Genomic DNA, 23,575 nt, shown 5'->3' on the forward strand with positions numbered 1-23,575 from the left:
AAAGCAATGGAAGGAAGAGCAATAAGTTCAGGCTCTTTATTTCCCAATATATTTAACTGTTTCTTGGGTTAGAGACAGACATTCAAAAAGCCTAAGCCTGAATTGATTCAATCTTTGCAGGTTAGTTTAACCTGGCTAGGCTAAACTGGTTTGTAACCATCCATACATCCCAAAAAAGTAGGCACATGCCTGCAGTGGCTCAGGCAAGAAGTCAGGGGGTGCTAGAGCAGCCCTCCCTCCCTTCCACTGTGCTGAGCTGAGGGGGTGTGTGGCCAGGCCCCAGCAGCATGCTCTGATTAGAGACCCTCCCCAAGCAGCGCAACAGGGAATTGATAACTCAGGGTTTATCACCTCATCAGAAAACAAAGCCTCTCTCCATTAGTTCAAGCTCTTCTTCAACAGCTTTTCCAAGGAAGGAATGGAGGGACATTACCAGTTACCTGTTGATTAGCTCCAAAATCCCTAAGCTGACGGTCCTCTCTGCCTTTGTCCTGTCTCCCGCAGCATGGTCTGTAGCCAACATGTGGTATGCTAGCTAATGCTGATAGGTGTCTGTGTAAGGCAGAAAGGATAGGGGAATCCCTGCTTCAGCAGGGAGTGGTGAGGGGGAGGAGGGGAGCAGGAGGAAGCCAGGCAGACCCTGCTATATGTGCAGTCTCTACCAGAACTGCAGCCAGGGAGCAGAGGAGAGGGGCCAGCCCAGCTCTCTGAGGCAGAGAGCCCCACCAAGCCCAGAGATATCAGGGTGCTGGGGGACTCTGATTTAACTTAAACCAGGAAGGAGTCTGGGACACATATTGCATAAACTGGTTTGTGTGTAATGTCTGTCCCTAGCCTTGATGTTAAGAAGGGTTTCTTATATTTTATCCATTTCAATAGAAAAGGTTTCTCTAACTTCTGTAGAGATTCCAGTAGTACCCAGTACTTTGTATGACCACGCAGAGCTGGGTCTTGTGGCCTCAAAGCCTTCTTGCCCTGGCACTCAGGATACACTGACTATATTCTCAGCCATGTTTCCTCAAATGTGGATAAATGTAATTTTTTGCTTGTTTGCTTTTTTGTTTGCTTCAGTAGAGTTATCATAGAGAAGTAGAGCTGGAAGGGACCTGCATAGGTCATCTAATCTAACACCCTGCCTGAGGCTCAGGATCATACTTATCCAAACCATCCAAAAAAGCAGGGGACAGGCAATTATTTCGGCTGGAGGGCCGCTTTACAAGTTTTGGCAAGCTGTTGAGGGCCACAAGGGTAGCTCTGCCCCTTGACAGATGCTCTGCCCCCTGGTTGCCATCTTGGTATTGGAAGTCCCACCCCGCATCGTCACTGGAAGTCTCTACCATTGCCCCAGAAGTACTCATTTTGGAAAAGGGGTTTACCATAGGTGATGTGAACTGGGGCATGAGGGCTATGGGGTTTGTGGGGTATGTGGAGCAGGGATGGCTGGGGGTGTGTGTGGAGGGTGTGGATGCATGTGTGTGTTGGGGTATGTGCAAGTAGTAGTGACCAGGGATCCCACCAGAGACCCCTGGGTGTGTGTGGGAGGGGTGTGGTGTTTGTGTAACTGTGTGTGGGAGAGAATGTGGTTGTGGGGTTTGCAAGGGAGGGTTTTGTGGGTCTGGTGGGGCATACATGGGAGTCCCCTGCACGTGGCCCTCTCAGCTAGTCATCACCTGCCCCTGCCTCACAACAACCCAGAGCCCACGCATCCTGCAGTGCCTTCCCACCACTGCCAGCAGCACACAGCCCTAGCCTGCCCCACACCCGCTACAGACTGACCCCAGCAGGAGTGGATCAGCCAGATGCACACATCCCTGACCTGGTCCCCATGTTTGCTTCACACTGCTCACCCATGGCGCATCCTGCCACCCCTGGGCAGGTAGCAGGGCTGTGGGAGCTCTGTGCTGGGCTTCCTTTATAGACAGCTGCTGGCCCCAGCCCCATGGTAATGGTGGGGATCCACGTGCAGTTCCACTTTACCCTGCCCTGCACCTGCTGCAGACCTGGCTGCTCACTCTGAGCAGCTGCAGCAAGAGCACTGCTGGTGGGGCAGAAGTGTGATCAGCACAGGGTTTTCTGGGCAGCCTGGAGGCAGTGGTGACAGTACAAGGCAGGCTAGCATGGACTCCACATGGCTGTTGCAGGAAGCACTGGGTAGCACTGACGGGGAGGGGCCGGTTTTTCCTCACGCTGAGCATACTTCTCTTCCACCGGCACTGCTCTTGCTGCAGCTGTTCTGAGTGAGCAGTTGAGTCTGCAGTAGGCGCGGAGTGGAATGAGGCTACACACGGGTCCCTGCCAGTACCACAGGGCTGGGGCCAGCAGCTGCCTAAAAAGGCATGGAGCTGCTGTAGCCCTGCTGCATGCCCAGGGGGCAGCAGCATGTGCTAGCATGGGGTGATGCCTGAGCCAGGCAGGATCGAGGGACCCGTTGCGGGCTGGACAAAACCCCTCTGTGAGCCGGATTGGGCTTGCAGGGTGTATTTTGCCCACCCCTGCAATAAAGCTATATGCTTTGGGGCAGTAGGAGGTTATTCAGGTTAGCAATAGGGAATGGTGAATTGGTCATAAATGGCTGGCAGGCTAGCTGGTTTCCTCCCACTCCTGCTTACTTCAGTTTCTGGTGGGCAGGCTTACAGGAGGGTCCCACAGGCTTTCTGGGGTTGATGGGCAATAAAAAAGAGAGAGGTGGAGGATGGTTAGAGAAATGTGTTTATTAAACAAGTAACTCCAATGATATGTATAACAAACATTTAATATTTACATATGTCTATTACTGTCCTTCCCAAGTGGATTGCAAACTCTTTGGGGCAGGGACTTTCTCTACATGTCTGCACAGTGGCTAGTCCAGTAGAGCCCTGACCCTGATGGCAGGCTTTAAGAGTTACTACAATATAAATAATAATAATAATTTTACAGCATTTTAAAACCTCTGGGTATTATGTAAATAAGAAGGGTTCGGTTCATAATAGATTTAGGTGCCTAAAGCAGGGCTTAGGTAAAACTGAGTTGCTTAAGTCCAAAATTGCAGCTCAAAATATCCTTACCCAGATGTTGTCTAAGCTGAGTAAGCATCTCTGATTGACTATGACACCAGCACTTCCACTTCTGACCATGCCCAGACCTACCCCAGACTGAACAGCTTTGCATTAATCTCCTGTCTAAGCCTGATTAGAATCCAGAAACTAGTAATTTCTCTACCTAAATTGAGGGGCCCAATCCAGTAGGTGTTCCCAGAGCATATCTGACATCCCAATGTCAGGTGTTTCATAAAACACAAATTGTGGTCACTTTCTTTTAAAGAAAGAAGAGGGAGTGGTGACAATCTTGTATATCTTAATCTAGTGATTAGATAACTCCTCCAGGTAGTGGTAGATCTGGGCACACTTCCTTTCATCACCTGAGAAGGGGGTCTCACCTCCCAGGGTTATGCCCTAAACTCCCTATATGTGTGAGCCCCACTTAGGATTTGGGCTGAAGGCTGCCCTCAGCTACTTGTGATGCAAACCACATTGCTTCTTTGTGTGTTGTTGGCTACCGGAACTGCTGTGCTTTGTCTATTGGTTACTAGGCTTGAATAGGACTTTGCCTTCTTTTTTTCATCATTCTCTTTTGATCATATTCAGTTTAGCATTTACAACCACAGTAGAAATAGTGTGACACGCTGTCCTGAAGACTGCCATGGTCAAGTGCCATCCTGAACCTCCACCCTTGGAGTTGCTGGAGCGACTAGCAGTAGAGAAAACATCTACAAAGTCCCTGTGTGCATCCACCAATCCATGACTCAGCCACCTACAACCCATCATTTTTCTAGTTGTTTCTATTCTGCCCAGGTGTTGATGCCACACTTATTATTGAGATCTCTGTGGGTATGTCTTGCCAGGCAGCAGTGTGTCCTGGTAAGGCTATTCTTGAGCATACCCCACTTTCCTGTCCCTCCTTGAGTGCTCCAATGCTAGGCTGCTCTGGGGATATATTTTTACGATCATGACCACTGATGACCACTGTCTCTGGTGTACTTGAAATTGACTGCCAGGACATCATTGGAGCAGCCACCCAGCATATTTCTCAGGCTGGAGCATATGAGTGGGAGCAGGTGCGGGAGGCATGCACAGGAGCATACTTGCTGAAACATATTGCTGCATGGTATAAACATACCCTAAGTATTTAATTTTGTAGCAGTCTTACAAAGCACCACCCTAACAGACAGAGGAAAGTTAGAGGGGTAAAACAGGCTACGCACAAGCATTTGATCCAGTCTCAGTGAGAAAGTTTCTTTGGTGATCTTAATTTTTCTGCCACAAATAGGAATGCCTTTAAAATATTATAGTCTTTGCAACTGGATGCTGGGGCTATGAATAGTGCTAATATTGTATGATTTATATCCCATCTTTGTCTATGAATCAGCAGTATTAAGGATGCAGTAAATCCTTGTAATTGTTGTACTCTGCCTGCTGACAATGAAGGATGGCATGCTGAGTGTCAATGCCTCTTTCTGAAGGGTGGTTTTGTGGGACACTGTTGAGCCAGTGCTTTGTCATAAGACCTTTGGATTCTTGCCATCAGACTCAGGGTCAGACACCAGAGAGCTTCAGTGGTGAAGTAAAACTGGAACATAATACTGTATGTCCGAGCTAGCGAGTCTGTATAGTGAGAATGTGTTATGTTGGCTAATAGGACATGACAGATAAGCATGTTGATTTCTCAGCAGGTACAGCAGATTGGCTATTTATTTATTTTAGATCTCATTGCATGAAGATATAGTATGTCTTATGCAAAGATAAAGTTTTTTGTTTCAGCTGGAATTTAAGGCAAAAATTTCTCAATTCCAGTTCCAGTGCTAGAATAAAGGAAAAAGCAGAAAAACAATCAAAAGAAGAGTTTAGCTGAGGCTGTTTTGTGTGTATTCTGCATAAAAGTAGGGTAAAAATAACAAAGGGAATCTATATGTTAATAGATAGACCAGTTAATAAAATCTAAATATATTTGACACTTTTAATAGTTTAAACATCCCTTAAAATTTTTATTGGCAGGATGTTCAAAGCAATGGATATTTCTGCTCTGAACCATGTAACAATAAAGAAAGCCACATTTGCACAATATTTTGTATACACCACATTTCAAGAGGCAGAATTGTTTGAGTGACAGAGTGAAAAAATTATCTATACAGACACTTGTTCTTTACGCGCGCGCACACACACATACACACACGCAACTATATGCAGTAATTTTGTGTTGTGTTTGAGCTGTTGTAGGAAGCTGTCAGGAAGGGTGTGCAGAAAAGACTCTGAGTAGTATGAACAGAATATCAGAAGTAAAGGGCACTTAACTGCAGATGAGGTTCAGAAGTGCAATATTACATTAAACATGCAGAAGTGGAAGAAAATCTCCATAGCGGGGCCAAGGCATAGAGTTCATAGCAGAGGATGAAACTAAAGAGCTGTTAAAAGGATGTGTGCTTAACCTTCCTGGTGCGTGCCCAGGGAAGAGGCTGGCAGAGGTGGCACAAATAGCCAGCACTTACAAGACAGCCGGAAAACTAGACAGATCTCTTGGATTCTTTCTTATCAGGATCTTTTCCCACCAGTATTAATATGCAGCCAAAATCTTGCTGATATGATAGGAGCAGACTGGGCAAAATCCATAGTCACAGGACTAAGGATTATCAGATTGGAGTTTATCATCAACAAACAGGAGCAACAGAAGAGGCAGCAAAACTGGGCTTCTCCTCAGCCCAATAGCATGTGGGGCAGAAAATAAAGGGAGCTTCATTGACAGACTACTGTTCTGACTCTGCATCTAATTTAACCTCAGTCTCTGAAAATGCACCAAAGAAAACTCTTCTAATGTTTACTGACATCCAAAAAACAGGGAGCAACAGTTAACCAATTTTGACAACATCTTTTCTGGGGTAAAAATTGTATTTAAAACACTAGGTACTCATGAAAGATCTGTAGTACTTCAAAAAGGTCATTTTGGAGTGTTCTGTTTCAGTACAAATATTTTTCATGAATACACTAAACCGTATGGTAAAAACAAAGCACACTTACCACCAACAATGAGCAGTCAACTGAAACAAAATAATGGGCCAAATTCTGGCCTCATGGGTGCAGCTCCAAACCCAGCCCACTCCTGTGGGCAGTGTCTCATGAGACACACATTACATGACAGAACAGGAAATGTTTTTTGGACAATAGTGCGGGTTATAACGAAACCATTTCTGGCATTTCTGCCACAACGAGTATTTATTATATGATCTCAGAACTGTGTGTGCATTAACATTTAGTGTTCTGTTTTGTAGGGATTGGAAGTCTTCTTTCAGGACCAGGGTTTATAAATTTGCCAGGATTTTGAGTTCTGACTAGTTTGCAGTATGTTATATTCAGACTGTATGATCTCAACAGGAGAGCACAGAAAGGGAACAGACACAGAGGATCAGAAGCAGTCAGGGAACATTAACTGCATACATGCATAATTATTGCTACAGTGACCTGATGGAAATTCTGCAAGGATTTCAGAATACTGCTATGTGCAGTGAACAGCAAACCTTTCTTGATCCCCTTTGTATTTCCAGCTGTATTTTGGCAAGTTGATATGACAAATAATAATGTAAAAATACTAATTCATAACAATCCCTTGTATTTGTATAGGGGCTTTCAGCAGAAAGTGGCTGGGCTCTTTGATAATGATAAAGCACTGTAATGAAATGTAAAATCGAGTTAAATATTTCCTCATTGTGGCCAAGGCAGAAAAAATTATTTAAAAAATCACAAAATGGAAGGTTAGGTACTCCCCCTGCCACAGCCCTGACTGAGGTCCTCTCTGTGTGAGCATGTATATAAGTATGCACATGTTGACTTTGTACTATTATTAAAGTATTGTAGTAAATTAAGGAGGAAAATGTCCAATGTACTTTAGCTTATATTATTCTTTTAATTTAAACACTCGATATAATGTATAAAATTAAATGTTGCATGACCACTTAGTGTGCCTGAAGGGTCAGATTTGGGGACTGCAGGTTATGGAGTTTCAAGAAATACTGAAATTAATAAAACACAATCCACTGATCCATGGTTTTATACCAGCCTGTCTCAGTCTAAGGTCAAACTAGAAAAGTTTTCTGACAAGTGCTGTAGGTCTGACTCCCTCCCTTTCCCTGCTGCTCAATTAGATGGCTAGCTAAATAAGTACAATATAACCAATAAGATCCTCCAAAAAAAATGTAAAAACTACTAATTTAGGTTAAAAGCAAAAGTTATGGTAACATAAGTGTCTTTAAGTTTTGCAATAATCCTTCCAGTACTTTTGCATCCCAACAGGCTCCAGATGTGACCAGCCACTGCAAAATGGTAAGTTGTTTATCAGCATTCTACATTACAAACTGGCACCTGTAATTTCACTCTCACTTTGCATCAGCAGAATTAAGATATCTAGAAAAACCCTACCAAGTCAAGTTTCTGTGTATTAATGTATAAACATATATAGTAAAATGTCCTGTCTGTCACCCTCAAGGTGAGGTACACAGCATCAGATCCTCCTTCATTCCCTGCTATTTGTGTGTAGTGTGATCTGACTGCATCTTTCTGTAGGATGTCGAGGGTAGCTGTCTTAAGCAAAAAGAGAAAATGAGCATGTACCTGTTACTACAGCACTGTCATTAAATACGTGATTTCTTATGATCTTTCAAAGAACCTTTTCTTGAACTGCAGAGGCCACAGGTATCTGAGCAATGGGCTCTGCATTACCCAACAACTCCCTTGCTGAGAGGATTAGGAAACAATGATATTCTAAGCACAAATTTGATCCTGCAACCTTTACTTGACTGAGTAATCCCTAGTCATGGAGCGGTCCTATTGAAATTATAAGGTGACGCCTAGTGGATACATCTACACTTATCAAGCTGGAGTTTATTGCTCCTGGGCACTGTGTTTACACGTGCACCCAGGATCACAGCACATTGAACAGGGTCAAAGCAGCTCTAGCTGGAAGGAGGCCCAGGGGGTCAGCCTGCCATCTTAGGCCTGCTCCCACTTGGCTCAACATACTACAGAGGGGCTGGCTGGGACATGAGGGAGCTCCAGTGCAGGACTAGCCTCAGGCAGCCCCCACACTGAAGCACACTAGTGTCTCTCCGCATCTACTCCGCAGTAAATATCTTATGCAGACGCGCCCAATACAGCTACAATTACTGCCAGAGTTCTTGAGAAACAAAAATTAAAACCTCCACATATTTGCACTGATTTTCAAAGCTGGTTGCTTTTTGAACACTCCGGTTTCTCCTTGTTTATCTAGCACATTCACATTTTCACTTTTTCTAGGAAGAGGGAGATGCTTGTTGGGTTTCATGTTACTTATCATTGATTCCAGTGTTTTCACTTTGTTTTACAGTTGTGGACTTCCACTAGTGAGGAAGTCCTACAAAATAAGCCACACTGGGTGCATCCACATGTGAAATTTAATACACATTAGTTTATTTCAGTGTGCATTAAATTGTCACTGAAAAACCCATGGGTTCCTATAGATGTACAGCGAGGTTGCTCTGACGTGCTGTAAATCCAGTGCATTGGAGCAGGCTCAATTAATCAAGTCTGCTGGAACACAGAAATTAATGTGCTTCAGCAGCCTCCAGCATCACATGTATCTGCATCCCTATGCTGAAAAATGGCGGTGGGGTGCTTTAAACTAAGGCTCAATTGGTACTGATACATGTAATGCTTGGGTACTTTTAATTAATGTGGCTCGCTGATTAAAGTGCCGCCCACCCATCTCCCAGAGCTTGTCTATAAATGCCCCATGCTATTTAGTTAATACACATTAAAATAGGCTAATGCTCATTAAGTGTCACTTAAAAACCATGCTTTTTATTTAATGTGCATTAAGCCAGACTAATACACGTTTTCCTAGTGCCTTACAATAAAGGGTGTTTATACATGTGCTCCAGGGGGGAGGGCCATTTTAGAGCAGCTCTGAGAGCCAGGGGCGATGCGTAGAGAGTTCATGCAGGTGTACATACACCCCCTGAGTGTGGCGGTGCACCTCCTACAAAAAGGCGCTGCTGACACTGTTGGTGGCACCTGCAGGCAGTCACTGCTCACCACACTGCCCCCAACACCACTGGCGGCATCTGCAGGTAGTCTGCGATCCCCACTGGATGCTGCTGACACTGCCAGCGGTGTCTGCAAGGGGGGTCACTGACCCCTGGTTGGTGCTCGCCACCCCCTCTCCCCTTCACTGACAATGCCAGGGATGTCTGCAGGAGCTCCCTTGCTTACCGCCGCCATGCTCCCGCTGCTACTGTGCCACCTCAGCCACTGGAGGCATGCATCATTCATACTGAGAGCTGCTCTAATTAAAGCTCCCAGAGCATCTCATGTATTAGCATCCCTGCACTTCAAAATAGTGGCAGGGTGCTTTATCTAATGCTTGTTGAACAAGCTTATATTAAGCACCCCTGCCACCATTTTGAAGTGGGGGGACACTGATACAAGAGATGCAGGAGGCTGCTGGAGCACCGTGATTGCATGCTCGAGCAGACTCAATTAAGCAAGTCTGTTCTGACATGCTGGAATTACAGCACATTGGAGCTGCCTCCCTGCTCATGTATAGGCATCTGGAGGTACTAGATTTAATGCAGATTAATTAAAGCACATTAATGCACATATAGACATGCCCAGTGCTCTTTAGTTAACGCACATTAAGACAGGCTAGTACACATTTTCCTAATACCTCACAATTAAGGTACTAAATTTAATGTGCATTAACTAAAGTGCATTAATGCACGCATAGACACACCCACTACATTCAGAAGGTTGCTATATTTCTAGAAAGTTGCCACCTCCTTTGTAAGGCTTACTAATATGACTTATAAGGCTAACCAATATGATTAAAAGCATGACTATAGTTATGTGCAATCTTAAAATTCTTTGCTTCTTGACTCTGCATTAGTTCATTTAACAATCAATAACAATTAAACATGAGAATATCTTAAATAAATTCAAAGCCAAGCATCTATGAATCTATGAATATGAATCTATGAATCTATAAATAAAGGTGGGCAAAGAATTCCTAATGTTATCCTTTTATACATAAGCACTTGAGTACTCTACATGTGGCCTGATCTGCTATGATTAAAGTCCCCGGAAGCTTTACCACAGACTTTAACTGTTGTAAAATCTGTGCCCCTGATTAAGTAGCATACCAACTTGGTGAAAATATTAGTCTGGACACTACTGTGTTCTATTAATGATTTGTAGCTTATATGTTACTGTTTACAATTTATTGGTACTGGGAGGGGAATGGTTGAATTACTGTGTGGTTCAGTATGTAAAATAAATTGTGGGTTAGTCTAATCTTAAAAGCTCTTGTTTTTTTCTAATTTTTCTAAGAAAAGAATATATGGAAATGGCTCTTTGGGACCAATTCTGCCAAATATCTTCCCCCATGACAGATGCAATTTTATAGGGAAGCACAGAATGATTTCAGGTAATGAATGTGGGCCTCATATGAATTATGTGTACTTCCATGCTACAAAGAGCAGAAGGGCAGAAAAAAAATATGTACCTTACTGAACTTTACATATTACAAAGTATATACTACAGCTGTGAATTTAAACATGGTAAGATGTGTGTTATGAATCTTTATTAACTCTTTTCCCCAGCCCAATTCCTGTTAAAATATAGCCATGGGGTTTTGCCTAAATTTATAGAGGATTCTGAAAATGATATCTTTCCACACTAAAAGCCTGATCCAAAGGCAATTGAAGTTAATGGGGGTTTTGCTTCTGACTTCAGTGGGCTTTGGCCCCATGTCCAGGATTTCTTACTCGCCAAGTTAGAGACCTCTTCTTGCAAACTGTTTCATACACTACTCATCTCAGTACAAATTTGCAGGACTCAGCCTTTACTTTTACAGATAGAGCAGGTCTTTGTGTTATAAGAGCTCAAATGAAAAAAAAACAACCAAAAAACATCCAGAGCCAGTAAACATCTACTTAACCCATTCCTGTAACTTAAATAAAACCAAATAGATTTGAACTGATAGCTTGATTCTGTCATCAGAAAGATATGTAAGAATTGGTTTATATCTTGTAAAAACAGTACTATGCTTGTACATGCATGTGTAGCACTGTAACTGATTTTACAAGATATGTGGGAATGTGCATCTGCTTATCTAAGGAAACAAGTGAGCTCGATATAGAAGAAAACCCACCCTCTGGCTGAGACCTTGCCTGCCAAGTTTTCACTGTGTATTCTCTTCTTGAGACACACAGTCCTACATCCTGCAGTGAGTGGTGAATATATCCTTTAATTCAAAATGAAGACTTAGAACCAAATTCCACTCTTATTTACATCACTGAACCCTAATGAGACTATACATCAGGATAAGAATATAGTTGAGGTCAATAGGGTCAGATGGGACAAAACTAGAACAGAATTTGTCCCTTTAGCCAAAAGTCTGACCTAAAAACTAGTCAAAACAGAACATAGGATCAACCCTTTCCCCCCTGCCTCAAACCTTATTAACTGAGGCCTCTATCTATGATGGGCAGAACAGAAACATCCCTTGACTCTGAGTTCAAATTCTTTGGTTCTGGCCTATCTGTATATTCCTGAAAACAGAGTTAATCAAAATGCTGGGTGACCTTTATACCAAAATAGCCAGCTAATAAGATCTTAAGTTGCCTGAAACTCTATTATGGATGGCCTGAAATTCAAATTTTAGTTAAAATACCTCTGATATAATGTGATAATAACATATTTTCTAGATTCTGTAGTGTGACATTTTCATGTAATGAAACTTTTAATAGAGTTTGTTGCATTTTCTGAAATATACAACCATGAGTATATTTTATATAATGTAGTTTTGTAAGGAGGCTAGCACAATGCTTGCATGTTAGATGTACAAATATGTCACAGTTTACACAACTGGGCCCAATCTGGCATGACTTATACATTGATTTTACTACCAATCCATTCATAGCATCTGACAAGTGTGGGCTGTTGACTTCAAAAGTGCATGTTTCCCTGAACCAGCTAATTTCTAGTGCCACCCTGCCCTACCTTTTAATTAACTTCACTGAGAATTTGGGATATGCAAGATGTGGGTGTTGTGTTTGAAATAGCAATATTTTTAACACCAAGAAAATATTATTTGAATTTGCCTTTTATTCTCTTTAGTTCCCCAAGACAGAAAAACATGTAGCATGACATGTATATATGAAGGTAACACTTAGCATGCTGTTTTTTCTGTTTTGCACTTTCAGTTTCTAGGAACTCATTGTCTGCAAGACTGCTGCCATTTTGTGAATTGAGGCTGATGCAGCATGTTACAGAAGAGATATGTTGTTTTGCATTTCCCATTTCTGCTTTCTCTGATAGACACTTTTGTCTTTCTGGCTAGTTGTTTTAATTTATGCTTGCCATCTAAATCACTTTTATTTTAGATTCTAGCCTCTCAGCAAAATGGAACAGATAGATGCTAATACAAGTGTGGTATAAGATTCTGGATCATATCCTATATTGTCTGCTCAGGCCACTGGTTTACACTGGAACCTTGACTAAGAAGAAACTGCAGAATCAGGTTCTCAGTTTAGTTGTAGCCAGTTCTTTTTTTTTTCCCTTAAAAAAAGATACAGAATTCTTGCCTGGAAATAAAAGTCAATAATGGAGTCACTAAGCAGTTGTTTTTATTGAAAAATATTAAAACAAACAGTAACATTACCATGCATAAACTTTAATATTAACCTTCAAGAGAAAAATGATTTCTGATAATGAGTGGAAGCATAACATAAAGGAATGTGTTGCCTTATAAATAATGTTAATGCTGAAAAGATACAAGTGGTGAGATTGCCTAATTTAATTTTGCTGACAGAAGATGTATAATGAGAATCTATGGAATATAGAATATGAGCCCATTGTCTTATGAGCAAAGCTAACATCTCAGAAACCACACAGCAACAGATCCATTATTTAATTGTAAAGCTTTTTCCTCATAGGCAACATTAATTTCATATACCACCAGTGTTAATTATGTGTGTGTTATAGAGGCACAAACATAAATTCTTTTTAAAAAGGTGAAAAGAGCTTTAAAATAAAACAAAAATCATTCTAAGTTTTCAAGCCCATAACAGAATTCATATGTAGATTAAAGACTTACATACCATTTAAAAACTAAAATTATTTAAAATAATTTTCCCCTCAATATATGTGACCAAACTCAAATGCAATCTTCTCTTTTCCCTTGAAAATTCCCTTTGAAAATTTGCTGTGTCTAATTTTCTTTACTTCCTTATCTTCCCAACAAAAGCACAGTAGACCAGAATATTTGAAACAGAGATAGATTTTAATGTTGGTTTATGCCAAAAACAGTATCCAAGGGAAAGAATACCAAAAGGCTTAGGAAATCAAATTCAATTTGTTGCAACTATTTAATATTTAGAATTCTCAAATATATCAGTTAATTTCCATCGGTCATAAAGACCATATAGTGTTCCCTGACTGAATGATATTTAGTAAAACTTATGTTCAAGTAAAATTTAGTAGTAGATACCCAAAGCAAATATCCATAATTTATTAATTTAAAATATTTTCCATGAAAATTTTCTAATATTTTCTTTAAATGCGCTATTCCTGTAACAGTCTGGATAGTAAACTTATTGTTATATTTACTCAAATGGGAGATGACCCTGTACGTAAGACAACTCCTAAACAATTAGATTCTACATATAGAAAATTTATAAAGTTGTTATAATTTTCCAGGTATAGAATCTAATTATTGAATGTTTGCCTTGAATTTGTTCCCCTCCCACTGCTCCAGCAGGGAAAATAAGTCTGGATGGGTCAGGCAGCCTTTCCCTTTTTCTTACTGTCAGGCCCTGCTCTTTCTGAGTACATGGAGGGAAGGAACAAATTTGAAAATAATAACCTTGAAATGAAATGGGGCTGTTGCAATTTGCATATAGTACCCATATACTTAACTCATCCAGAATTGATGCATGCTACTTTTTTTTGAAACTGCTGCAACTTTTTGCACAGATACTCCATCAACATACTTTTATGCAGCACTTTGCCACCTACCTATATGTAGTACAAACCATGCATTATATTATTCCAAGGCCAAAAGCTCATGATTTACTGCTTACTTCATTGGGTTGGGCCTTACCAGAGTCAACACCATGTCAAGCCGCAGTGACCCCACAGCTCAGCACTGCTTAGTACATGCATGTACTCCAGATAACACCAACAAAGGGTCCATGTGCTGATTACCCCCCACTCATGACTAGCTGTTCTTGTCACAAGTCCTGGGATCCTCCAAAATGTTATATGCAGATGAGGGGCATGGCAACCTGGTTTGTCTTCACTTCATGAAGGGTGGAACTACACTAATCATATGCACCAAGCTGGGAGATGGAGTGACAGAGGGATTCTGTGTGAGCTGCATGCAATGTCATGGCTCACGATGATTTATAGATTTCATAGATTTCATAGAAATGACTTGAAAAAGAGTTTGTGGCAAGAGGAACTGCGCTTAATGGGCACTACCATATGACTTATACTAATAGGCTGCACTAACTTAGTCTTGTCAGAATTGGCTCTAGTCCTCCTGATACTGCCCTGGTATTGCAGTACCTTCAGGCTTGCTGCCAGTTCCCTATGGAGGGAACACCCACTTGTTTTTTTAAGGGCCACACACATACACAAAAGGTTACTTTCAGCATGTTTGCCCAATGTGGGCCATGTGTTTTATAGTCATGCTCACTGTTGACTATATTTAATCAACTTTATAGTTGTTTTCCATTGCTGAACACATGCTGCTTTTGGGAGCAGTTTAATGAAAGACAATGCATTTAGTGAGAATTCTTTGTATGTGCTTATAAAAGGAGGGGCATTTTTTTCCCCTGCCAGTTGTGGGGGGAAATCTCATCTTATATTTGAGTAAATATGGTAATTAAATTATTTACAGGAAGAAGAAAATGGGGCATGAGCATAACAAAAATCAGATTTAACTTTCTGCCCTAGTAAATACTTGTGGAAACATTTTAAAACGTTCTCAGCTCTGGTACGTAATATAAATCCATCTGTTCTGGGCTCACTATTCTACATAAGCATAACACACTAGAAATTTCCAAAAATGACATAAATATATTTTATATATCATATTACTAAAACACATAAACAGACTAATCTCTACACAAAAAGAAAATTATAAATGTTGCTGAGTCAAGCATTCAAAAGCCAGGAAATGCTAAAATTAAGGCTGCCAATGGAACCTTAATTCAACTTCTTTGTGCAGATGCATTATGATGCGCTCTTTACTCACATAGTCACATACTGTTTTATTCCACAGTACCCTGCCTCACTCAGTGCACAGGATGGAAAGATTGTCAGCTAATGATTACCTATTCAATATTTTGTTTTATCATCATTCATCAACAAATAAGGTCACAAGCATACTTACTGCGCATTATTTAAAATCTACCCAGCTCTGAAGACAGAACAAGTAATTTCCTCATGGATTTTTTTTGTGTGTCTCATTACTGTAGTATGGGTGCCTCACAAACATTAATAAATTAAATTTTCTCAACACTCTTGAGCCTGGAGGAGTGCTATTCCCATTTTACAGCTGAGAACTAAGGTGTGTCGGGGAAAACCGAAGGATCGGGCCCCAAGGTCACGGTGGGCCGGGGTGGCAATCAGATACGGACAGGTGGGATTAGCGGCGTAGAGTCTGGAGTTAGGGACTCGGAGCGGGTTGAGGAAAAACAGGTGAATTTATTTGACTTACGCTTCAGGCGTAGGCAGAAAGGTCTTCAGTTACAGTTGGAACACAAACAAACAATTAACAACAAAGGGGTCTGTTGGCCCACGAGGTTCAGTCCGAAGACCTAGTCCCAGGGCTGGTCAACAGCTCATAAATGGGGATTACAAACAACGAAACAAACAATAAAACGAACTGTAACACGGTGATGTTGAACCGCGTGACGCCAGTCCACAGCAATGGACGAATCGGGTGGTCGAATGAGAAAAGCCGAGGTCAGTAGCCAGAAGGTGATGCAGCGGAGACGTCAGTTGGAGGGATGAGCAGAGTCGTAGTTGGTGAAGAAAGCCGAGGTCGATGGTCCGGAACCGGGTTAAACAAAGTCCATAGGGTGATCCGAAATCGTAAGCCGTTAATCAGTTCGAAAGGTAAGTCAGGAAGCCAGATGAACGTAGTCAAAACCGTAGTACAATAAGCAATAAGCCACCGAAGGAGGAGATCAATAGGCCCTGAAGCCTGACTCAGAGAACAGTCCCTGCAGCAGCAGCCTCTGTCTCTGGTCCGCGCGATCTCCCCTCACACACCACCACCACACCACCACACACCACCACACCCAGGGAGGGGCTCACAGAACTTTTATATCAATTTAGTAGCCAATCAACGTGCTCTCCGCAGAGAAATTTCTAGTCCGATTACCTCATGTCAGGTTCTGACTGAGCATGCTCTCAGTCAGGAGCTGACACAATCTGAGCATGCGTCTGTGGGGAAAGTAGGTCAACAATGATTGACAGCTCCGCAGGTCACCCAGGGGGCAAGGACTGGGTGAGCCTTGGAAATTTCCACTCACAGCTTCAAACTGCGCATGTCAGTTTAACCTCTTCTGTACTGGCAGCACATACTCAAAAAATTTCCATGACATGCCCCCTTGCTGTCAGCACAGAAGCTAGAAGGCCGAATTATACCTCCTCCCCCTCGGTGTTGTCGTCGTTCCGAAACTTATCGGGAGAGGGAACGATGGAATACACGTGTACAGACAAAGCTGAAACCTTCCGTGTCAGAATCTTAGAAATACAACTAACAATAAGAACGATAACTAAGAACACGAATAAAAACGATAACAATGGTGTTAATAAATTCGTTAGCCATGACGACACATTAAAGCCCAACCAATTGAATATTCTAGACAGCCATCCTTTTCCTATTCCCGCAATGGAATTGACCTCCTCTGCAATTTTTCGGATTTTGATGATTTGACCTTGTAGTGGGACGCTGACATTAGGGATGGCTATGCAGCACATATCGTGGGACAGATTCAAATACTGGCACAGTCCTCCCTGCTGGATGAGGAGTGCATCTAGCGCCAATCGGTTCTGCATAGTCATGCGCGACACTGCTTGTAGCTGTTGGTCTACGAGGTCAAAACCCGTGGCCGTATGATTTGCGAGTAACTCAACCTGCTCAGAAAGTTGTGCTAATGCTATCCGGGCTTTGGCGATCGCGAGTCCCCAGAAAAAGAGACCCTCAAAACCCCAACTGAGTCCCTGGGCAACTTTTTCCCCACTCGTTAAAGAACTCCACACCGGAGTACGAGATCTTTTATCTCGGTGTGACACAAGGGGACTCGGCGGGTGTGCCGTGGAAGCCTGTAGAGGTGGACAAAATAAAATCGAACTCAAGAAACACTGTACACCTGATAATGTAGCTGGTAGGGTGGTGTACAATCGCCCGTCCGAGCATGCCCATACCATTCCCAAAGGTGCTGGTGTACTCAATTCAGAGCATCGACCTGGGGCAGGAAAAGCATGCCTAGTCCTTTCCGGGGGGCCGGATTGTCTAATGGGTTGTTCCACACCATGGCAGAGAGCACTTACTAACACCGCTCGTAATATGGGGTAATAAAAACTAAACAATGAATTGTTTCCCCTGGGGCCTGGCTGAGTTAGATCGATTGTTAATGATTCGTTCCACACCACCAAGGGAGTAGGCTTTACGAGGGGTGAGAGGACGACCTCAGGGTCGGAAGTTTTCCTTCCCCTGGGAACGAGGGTGAGGTGCCAAGGTGGGATAATTGAGCGGGGGTCCCACTTTAGCGACATGTCTGGTCGAGACCAATCCTCACCTTCGGGGTGTATCCCCCATGGGATAGTGGAACAAGCGCATGGAGCTTCCCTTTCCCAGCACTCCTCACGAGGTGGTCGAGTGATTAGCGAGAGAGTGGTGAGATTAAATCCACGGGGCCAAGTGTAACTAGTCAGAATATAGCCTCCTCCCATCAAGGGGACAGAGATATTGATAACATTCTCCCCACTTTCTGAGACCTTGGTAAACCATGTTTCGATGTCAAACGGTACTGAATATGGGATGAGGACCGAATCCTCTACGGACAGAGGGATTTTAAGACACGCGGTCAATCCCTTACCATTCTCGTCGTCTCCCGTGGCATTAGCCCACATTGACAACAAGTACAGAACCGAATTTTGAGACCGCTCAGAATCTGAGATCGATACCGTAGATACAAAAGTAACATATTTACAACACATCAAAACCCAGAGTACTCCAAAGTCCTTTTGTCTTCTTGGCATCTTTGTAGCCTTGTCTGATTTAAGTTGTCACTCTAATTTCCAGGCTCCTCTCAAATCCTCTGAGGAATGATCCGATAACCTGAAACGACAAACATAAACAAAACAACAGAACGTGTCCTTTTTTCCTATAGACCTCTTTCTCCTGTACCTTCCAGCACTTAATAAGGGACAAACAGTTGCCCCCTTGCTGGGAGGACAGGAGCTGTGACTTTAAGTAGTTTCATTGGTATGGTTAACGTCTTGTGGTAGAATCGTTTCTGTATTAGAGCGTCTCGATAGCCAGTTGTGGTGGGTGAGTATGGTCCGTCCGCTATCTGTAAGGGTGACCAAGTAGGTGTTCGGATAGCTCTCTGCAGATTGTATTACGCCTTGCAAAACTTTAGGATGGCGATGGTTATGGTCTGGAAGGGAGACCCACACTAACTCGTTGTCTGCAAATTTCTTCTCCCATGGTTCGACTGGTTTTTCCGTAGATTGTTCCCACAAGGGTTTGGTCGCATTCAGATTAATTAGGATCTCATGATTACGGACTGTCCAATTTCGATAACTCCCATTTCCCGTTACTCGGAGCGCTTCTTTATAAAGTCCTATGGCCCGTTCCACAACCCCATTGGACTGGGGATGGTAAGGAAGATGATGATGCCATGTGATGTTATATGACCTAGCGAATTTTTCGACAGTGTTCGATGTAAAAGGTGGCCCACCATCCGATTGTATTGTGGTGGGAACTTGCCACATCGCGAAGACGGCGGTTAAGGCTGTAGTAACTGCTGCGGCGTGGGACTTCCGAAGGGGTATGACGGTCATTAGCCGAGAGCCGAGATCAATAACGAGTAGCCCCTTATTTGGGACTGAGGCTCCAGGTAATGGCCCAAAAAGGTCGACTTGCCAGGTTTGACCTGGGTTGAAATTTTCTTTTGCGAGGGCTCCTTGCGTGCTCCTCGTTGGATGTACTTTCTCCTTTGCACAGGCTGCGCAGGCTTGGACTACGCGCCTCCAGTCACGATGTAAGCCATACTGTGGCTTTTCTACTATGGTCTCACGCCATCGGGAGTAGCATGCCTTGGGGCCTGGATGACTCCATCGCTCGTGCAACCAAGTGAGGTAGGGGTCAATACAAATGGGTTCGCTCGTTTCGTCTAGGGTGAATACTTCATCATTAGTTACTAGTCGTGGCCTGGGTTCGCTCGTATCGTCTAAGGGGAACTTCATCAGTTCATCAGGGTTAGTCTAGGGGGAGTACTAGTCGTGGCGAGGGTTCGCTCGTATCGTCTAGGGGGAGTACTTCATCATTAGGTACTGGTCGTAGCAACTCATCGATTGTAGCGTGTACCGGGTCGGTGTCATTCCTATGGGAACGTGTGTGGCGGACTAGTGGTAGGATCGTGAACTGCGACAACAGTCGGTATGTGTCTTCCCAAATGTCAAGGTGTTCAGTCGGATTAGTCGTACCAGTTATTATCTCGTAGATGTAATGAGAATCAATAGCGATGATTGGGACAGGGAGAGTCGCGTCGTGGTTTTCTAAGCAGTGCTGTGTAACTGCATGGAATCCCAGGAGTTCATTACGTTGGGCTGACTCACAGCCGGGTTTGATATCGTGTATGCAGCATGGATGACAATAAAAACCATACTTCCCGCCTTCACGGGTGGAACCATCCGACGCCATCCAAGCCGGCTGGGTTGTTCCGTACAATGTGAGGTGTAGTGTTGTGTCAATGATCGGGGGCGGCGGTAGATCCTCGTACTTCCATGCATTCCAATGGTATAAGTGATTTAAGACTAAAGCACTCCATGTGGCTGGTTCTCCATGGAAACATGGATCGGGTCGGTCGTGAGCTAGGCGAGGTATCAAAGTTGCTCCTACTGCCTGCAATCGCCCTTGGCCGACAGCGAGTGGTTCTGCCAGCTGAGCGGCTAGGAGGGTTTTGCCTATGGCACCATATCGATGTTGGTTCGTGCGGATGGTACGATGAGCGAGAAATACTAAGTTTCCATCTGTATTCTTTACCGTGGTGAAAATGTGCTCTGTTGTAAATCCCACCGTGACCGTTAATGGCGAATCAAAATCAATCGCGTGAAGATTCGTTCCCCGAATAGATATTACGAGGTTGTGTAATGCTTTATCATCCTTTGGGGTCCAGGGGGTTTGGCGCCTGGACTTCTCTCGAATTTGCCTCTGAATCCGAGCTATAACTGGGAGATGATCAGGAGTGATGAAATGTCGGACCCAATTCAATCTTCCCAGCAGGGATTGAAAGTCTACCTTCTTTGATAATTCTTTGTTTTTCCATAAATCAAAGGAGAGATCATCATGGGCCACGCCTTTACGGAGGTCACGAGTAAAGGTAGTCCCTAAGAACGTGATCTCACTCGTCGGGTGCAGTTGAGATTTTTCTTTATTTACGATCCATCCTTCAGTAGTTAAATGTTGGATGAGATCGGTCGTGACTTGGATTACTTCGGTTGCGTTCCTACCCATGATGGCGATGTCATCGAGGTAAGCCCAGATTCGGATGGACTTGGCGATTTCGTTGCTTTTGGTGAATCTGTCAAGGGTGTCATTCATAGCACTGGTGGCTAAGGCTGGAGCATTTCGATAGCCCTGCGGACATACGTTCCAGTGAAACATTTTCCCTCTGATGCACATGTTGAGGATACCCTCAGAGTCGTCGATAGGTATGGAATAGAACATGTTCTTCAGATCTATAGTCGTGCCCACCCAGTCATGGGCTTGATAATTGGCCATCTCATATAGGTTCTGTGGCAGCGTACTCGATGAAGGTTGGGTCAGTGCTACACAACGTCTATTAACCTCACGGTAATCCACAACGAGGCGTACGGCGTCTGGTCTTCCAGGCTTTGGTATCCCCCAACCTGGGGAAAGGTAAGTACTCGCCTGTATTCGCCTGATGGAGCCTTCACGGACCAAGTCGTCTAGCAAGGTGTCCAGAGGATCCTGAAGATGCACTTTCGTTGGTATCGGAGTATACCGCCATAGGGAGTGGATTTTTAGCGAGGGTGTATGCCACTCTGGTCTAGGTACAGTCATGATAGGTAGGACTTCTGACACCTTATGTTTCAGTTCCAAAGTGCGAATGCCAGGGATTCCTAAAATGTTCACGTTCCCGAGGACCGCATCCAGTCGTTTGGGATGGCCCTTGACGGTAAATTTCACACGAGCTGTTGCAGTAGCAGCATTGAGGCCTTGAACCATCATTACCTTGTTGGTACGATGATGTGGGATCGACGGTTTGATGACATTAACCTGGGCCCCTGTATCTAGTAGGAATCTTGCCGTAGTGATGTCGTGTGGATCATCGGGGTTCTGTATCTCTATTGAGGCGTACGGTCGAGGATCGCTATCAAAGAGTTTCATGTGGTTCGTCGCTACCAATATCTTTTGTTTTCCGGTTCGGGCTTCCATGTCTTTTTCTCCAACCCTCTCCTGTACTCCTTCAGACAAAATAGTTTCCGTTACGCTTGGTTTTTCTTGGTTTTGTTTCGATTCGTTTCGTGCGGTTTCGTTATGCTTCAGACTTTGTTTCGTTTTGGTACGTTTTGGTTCGGTTATCACGGTTTCTTCAAGTTCGGTTTGTGTTCTTCGCTTTACTTCGGTTTTTTCATTTCGTCGTTTGGATTCGCTTCGTTGAGTTTCGCTTCGTGTAGATTCGTTACGCTTTGGTTCGTTTCGTTCTGGGTTACGCCGTTTCAGTTCGGTTTGTCCGCTTAGTTTTGCTTCATCACGTTTAAGTTTGCTTCGTTTCAATTCGTTAATCGTTTCCTCGTTTGAGTTCGGTTTAGGTTCGTTTCGCTTACGTTCGCTTTGTGTTACTTCGATTGCTGAGTCCGTTTGTCGCTTTTCTGAGCTGGTCAAGCCATCGATCGCCGGACTTACGCCGATGGCGATCACTCGTTTTTTGGCTTGGTCTTCTCAACAAACCCTAGAGCTCTGGCGAGAGCTCGCTGTCCCTCATCTCTTAGGGCTCTCAGTTGTTCCTTACTTAGGCCAGACTTGTCTAGAAGGAACCCAAACATGGCTCTTTCTAGAGGGGTCCTCTGGGGCGGTGAGTAACTTGTACGGGCTGGCGGCGGAGAAGATCGAGAGTAATATTTTCTTGTTTCCTGTGGTGACACTCGAGGTGGTTTCCGTTGGTTTTTATCAGTAGTTTTTTGATTGTGCTCAATCATGTGTACATATCTTGATTCCCATTTCTCATCCCTGTCGAAGCTTACACTCTTTTGATGTCGTTGCTTCTCCATGGCTCCTCTTAACTGGTCGAGCTGTCCCAGAGTATGGATAACGGGCCCATTCACGGATGTACTTAGTAATAACCTCGCGGTAATACTTTGATTCCCACCGTAGATTTCAGTGGCGGCATCGACCGCTTCTTGTAAACAAGGTACATCCCCAGATGATAGTACATATCTGTGTGGCCATGCCCCCTGCACCTGAGCAGGTGTCAAATTCAAAGCTTGGTGGGCTGGGTTCCACATGGCGTATGAGGCTCCGATCACTGTATACACCAGTGAGGTAGCACTCGCACGACCCGCATGTCCCTCGTGCCAGGTGTGGATCTTCCTCTGAAGTGCCTCGGTAACCAGAGCTGGAATGGGTATTGGCCAATAATAATTGGCCAGCACTGGCACCGGGTCCACTACTTTAGCTCGGCTCCAAGCTGAATTGCGCACGAGCTGCAAGGCTTCATCTTGATTGATGGTCTCACTCCCTGCTTCTGCTACTAAACGCCCCAACCAGGCAATCGGTGTTTCATCATTTCGTATGCCGGTTTCCTTTCTCAATTCATTCATCTCAGAGCGTGTTCTGGTTCGTGTCGTGATGGTCTGTCTTGTCTGACCCTGAGGATCAGTTACCCATTTTTGGACTGCAATGGGAAAAGCAGATACCAGTTCTTCGGTGTAATCGTTGTGTTGTTGGCTTGGTTTATTTCGTGTTACTCTTATGAAGTCGTTCTCAGTTTCATCAGCACTTATGGTTTCGTTTGTATAATTCATCTTGGTTACTGGTTTAGTCATTTCTATTAATCCGTTGCTTGTGTTTGTTCCGATGGTACTCGTCTTAATCGTTAAGCTTCTTGTTGTTACATCATTCGTATCGGTTCCAATAGTATTCGTGCTCACTCTTGATTTCCTTATGGTTACGTTGTTAGTCTTATCTTCGCTTGTTGTTTCAGTTGTTTCCGTTCCTATGCTGTGCTTAATTACTTTGTTGCAGTCTT

The 23,575-nt window shown here is 43.6% G+C and overlaps 1 protein-coding gene and 1 long non-coding RNA gene across 3 annotated transcripts; one reads left to right on the forward strand and one right to left on the reverse strand.

Moving 5' to 3' along the window:
• The first annotated feature begins 7,138 nt into the window (after positions 1-7,138).
• On the forward strand, positions 7,139-15,474 carry LOC149868211 (uncharacterized). 2 transcript variants are annotated; one of them, XR_016440953.1, is made up of 4 exons: positions 7,139-7,346; positions 10,383-10,479; positions 12,174-12,218; positions 15,343-15,383. It is a non-coding gene; the product is annotated as an uncharacterized LOC149868211 (long non-coding RNA). The 2 variants fall into 2 exon arrangements; XR_016440952.1 differs by lacking the exon at positions 12,174-12,218 and having other exon boundaries at positions 15,343-15,474.
• An 899-nt stretch (positions 15,475-16,373) lies between these two features.
• On the reverse strand, positions 16,374-18,476 carry LOC149868212 (uncharacterized). Its single transcript, XM_090038194.1, has one exon. The coding sequence runs from the start codon at positions 18,333-18,335 to the stop codon at positions 16,710-16,712; it is 1,626 nt and encodes a 541-aa protein (XP_089894320.1). The 5' UTR covers positions 18,336-18,476; the 3' UTR covers positions 16,374-16,709.
• Positions 18,477-23,575: the final 5,099 nt, after the last annotated feature.

The sequence above is a fragment of the Crocodylus siamensis genome, chromosome 3, assembly GCF_052110815.1.
Source record: "Crocodylus siamensis isolate JL-2025a chromosome 3, ASM5211081v1, whole genome shotgun sequence".
Taxonomy (NCBI): Eukaryota; Metazoa; Chordata; order Crocodylia; family Crocodylidae; genus Crocodylus; species Crocodylus siamensis.

Coding starts and splice junctions, on each gene's coding strand:
- LOC149868212 (XM_090038194.1), bottom strand. CDS start 18,335: ATGCCAAGAAGACAAAAGGACTTTGGAGTACTCTGGGTTTTGATGTGT.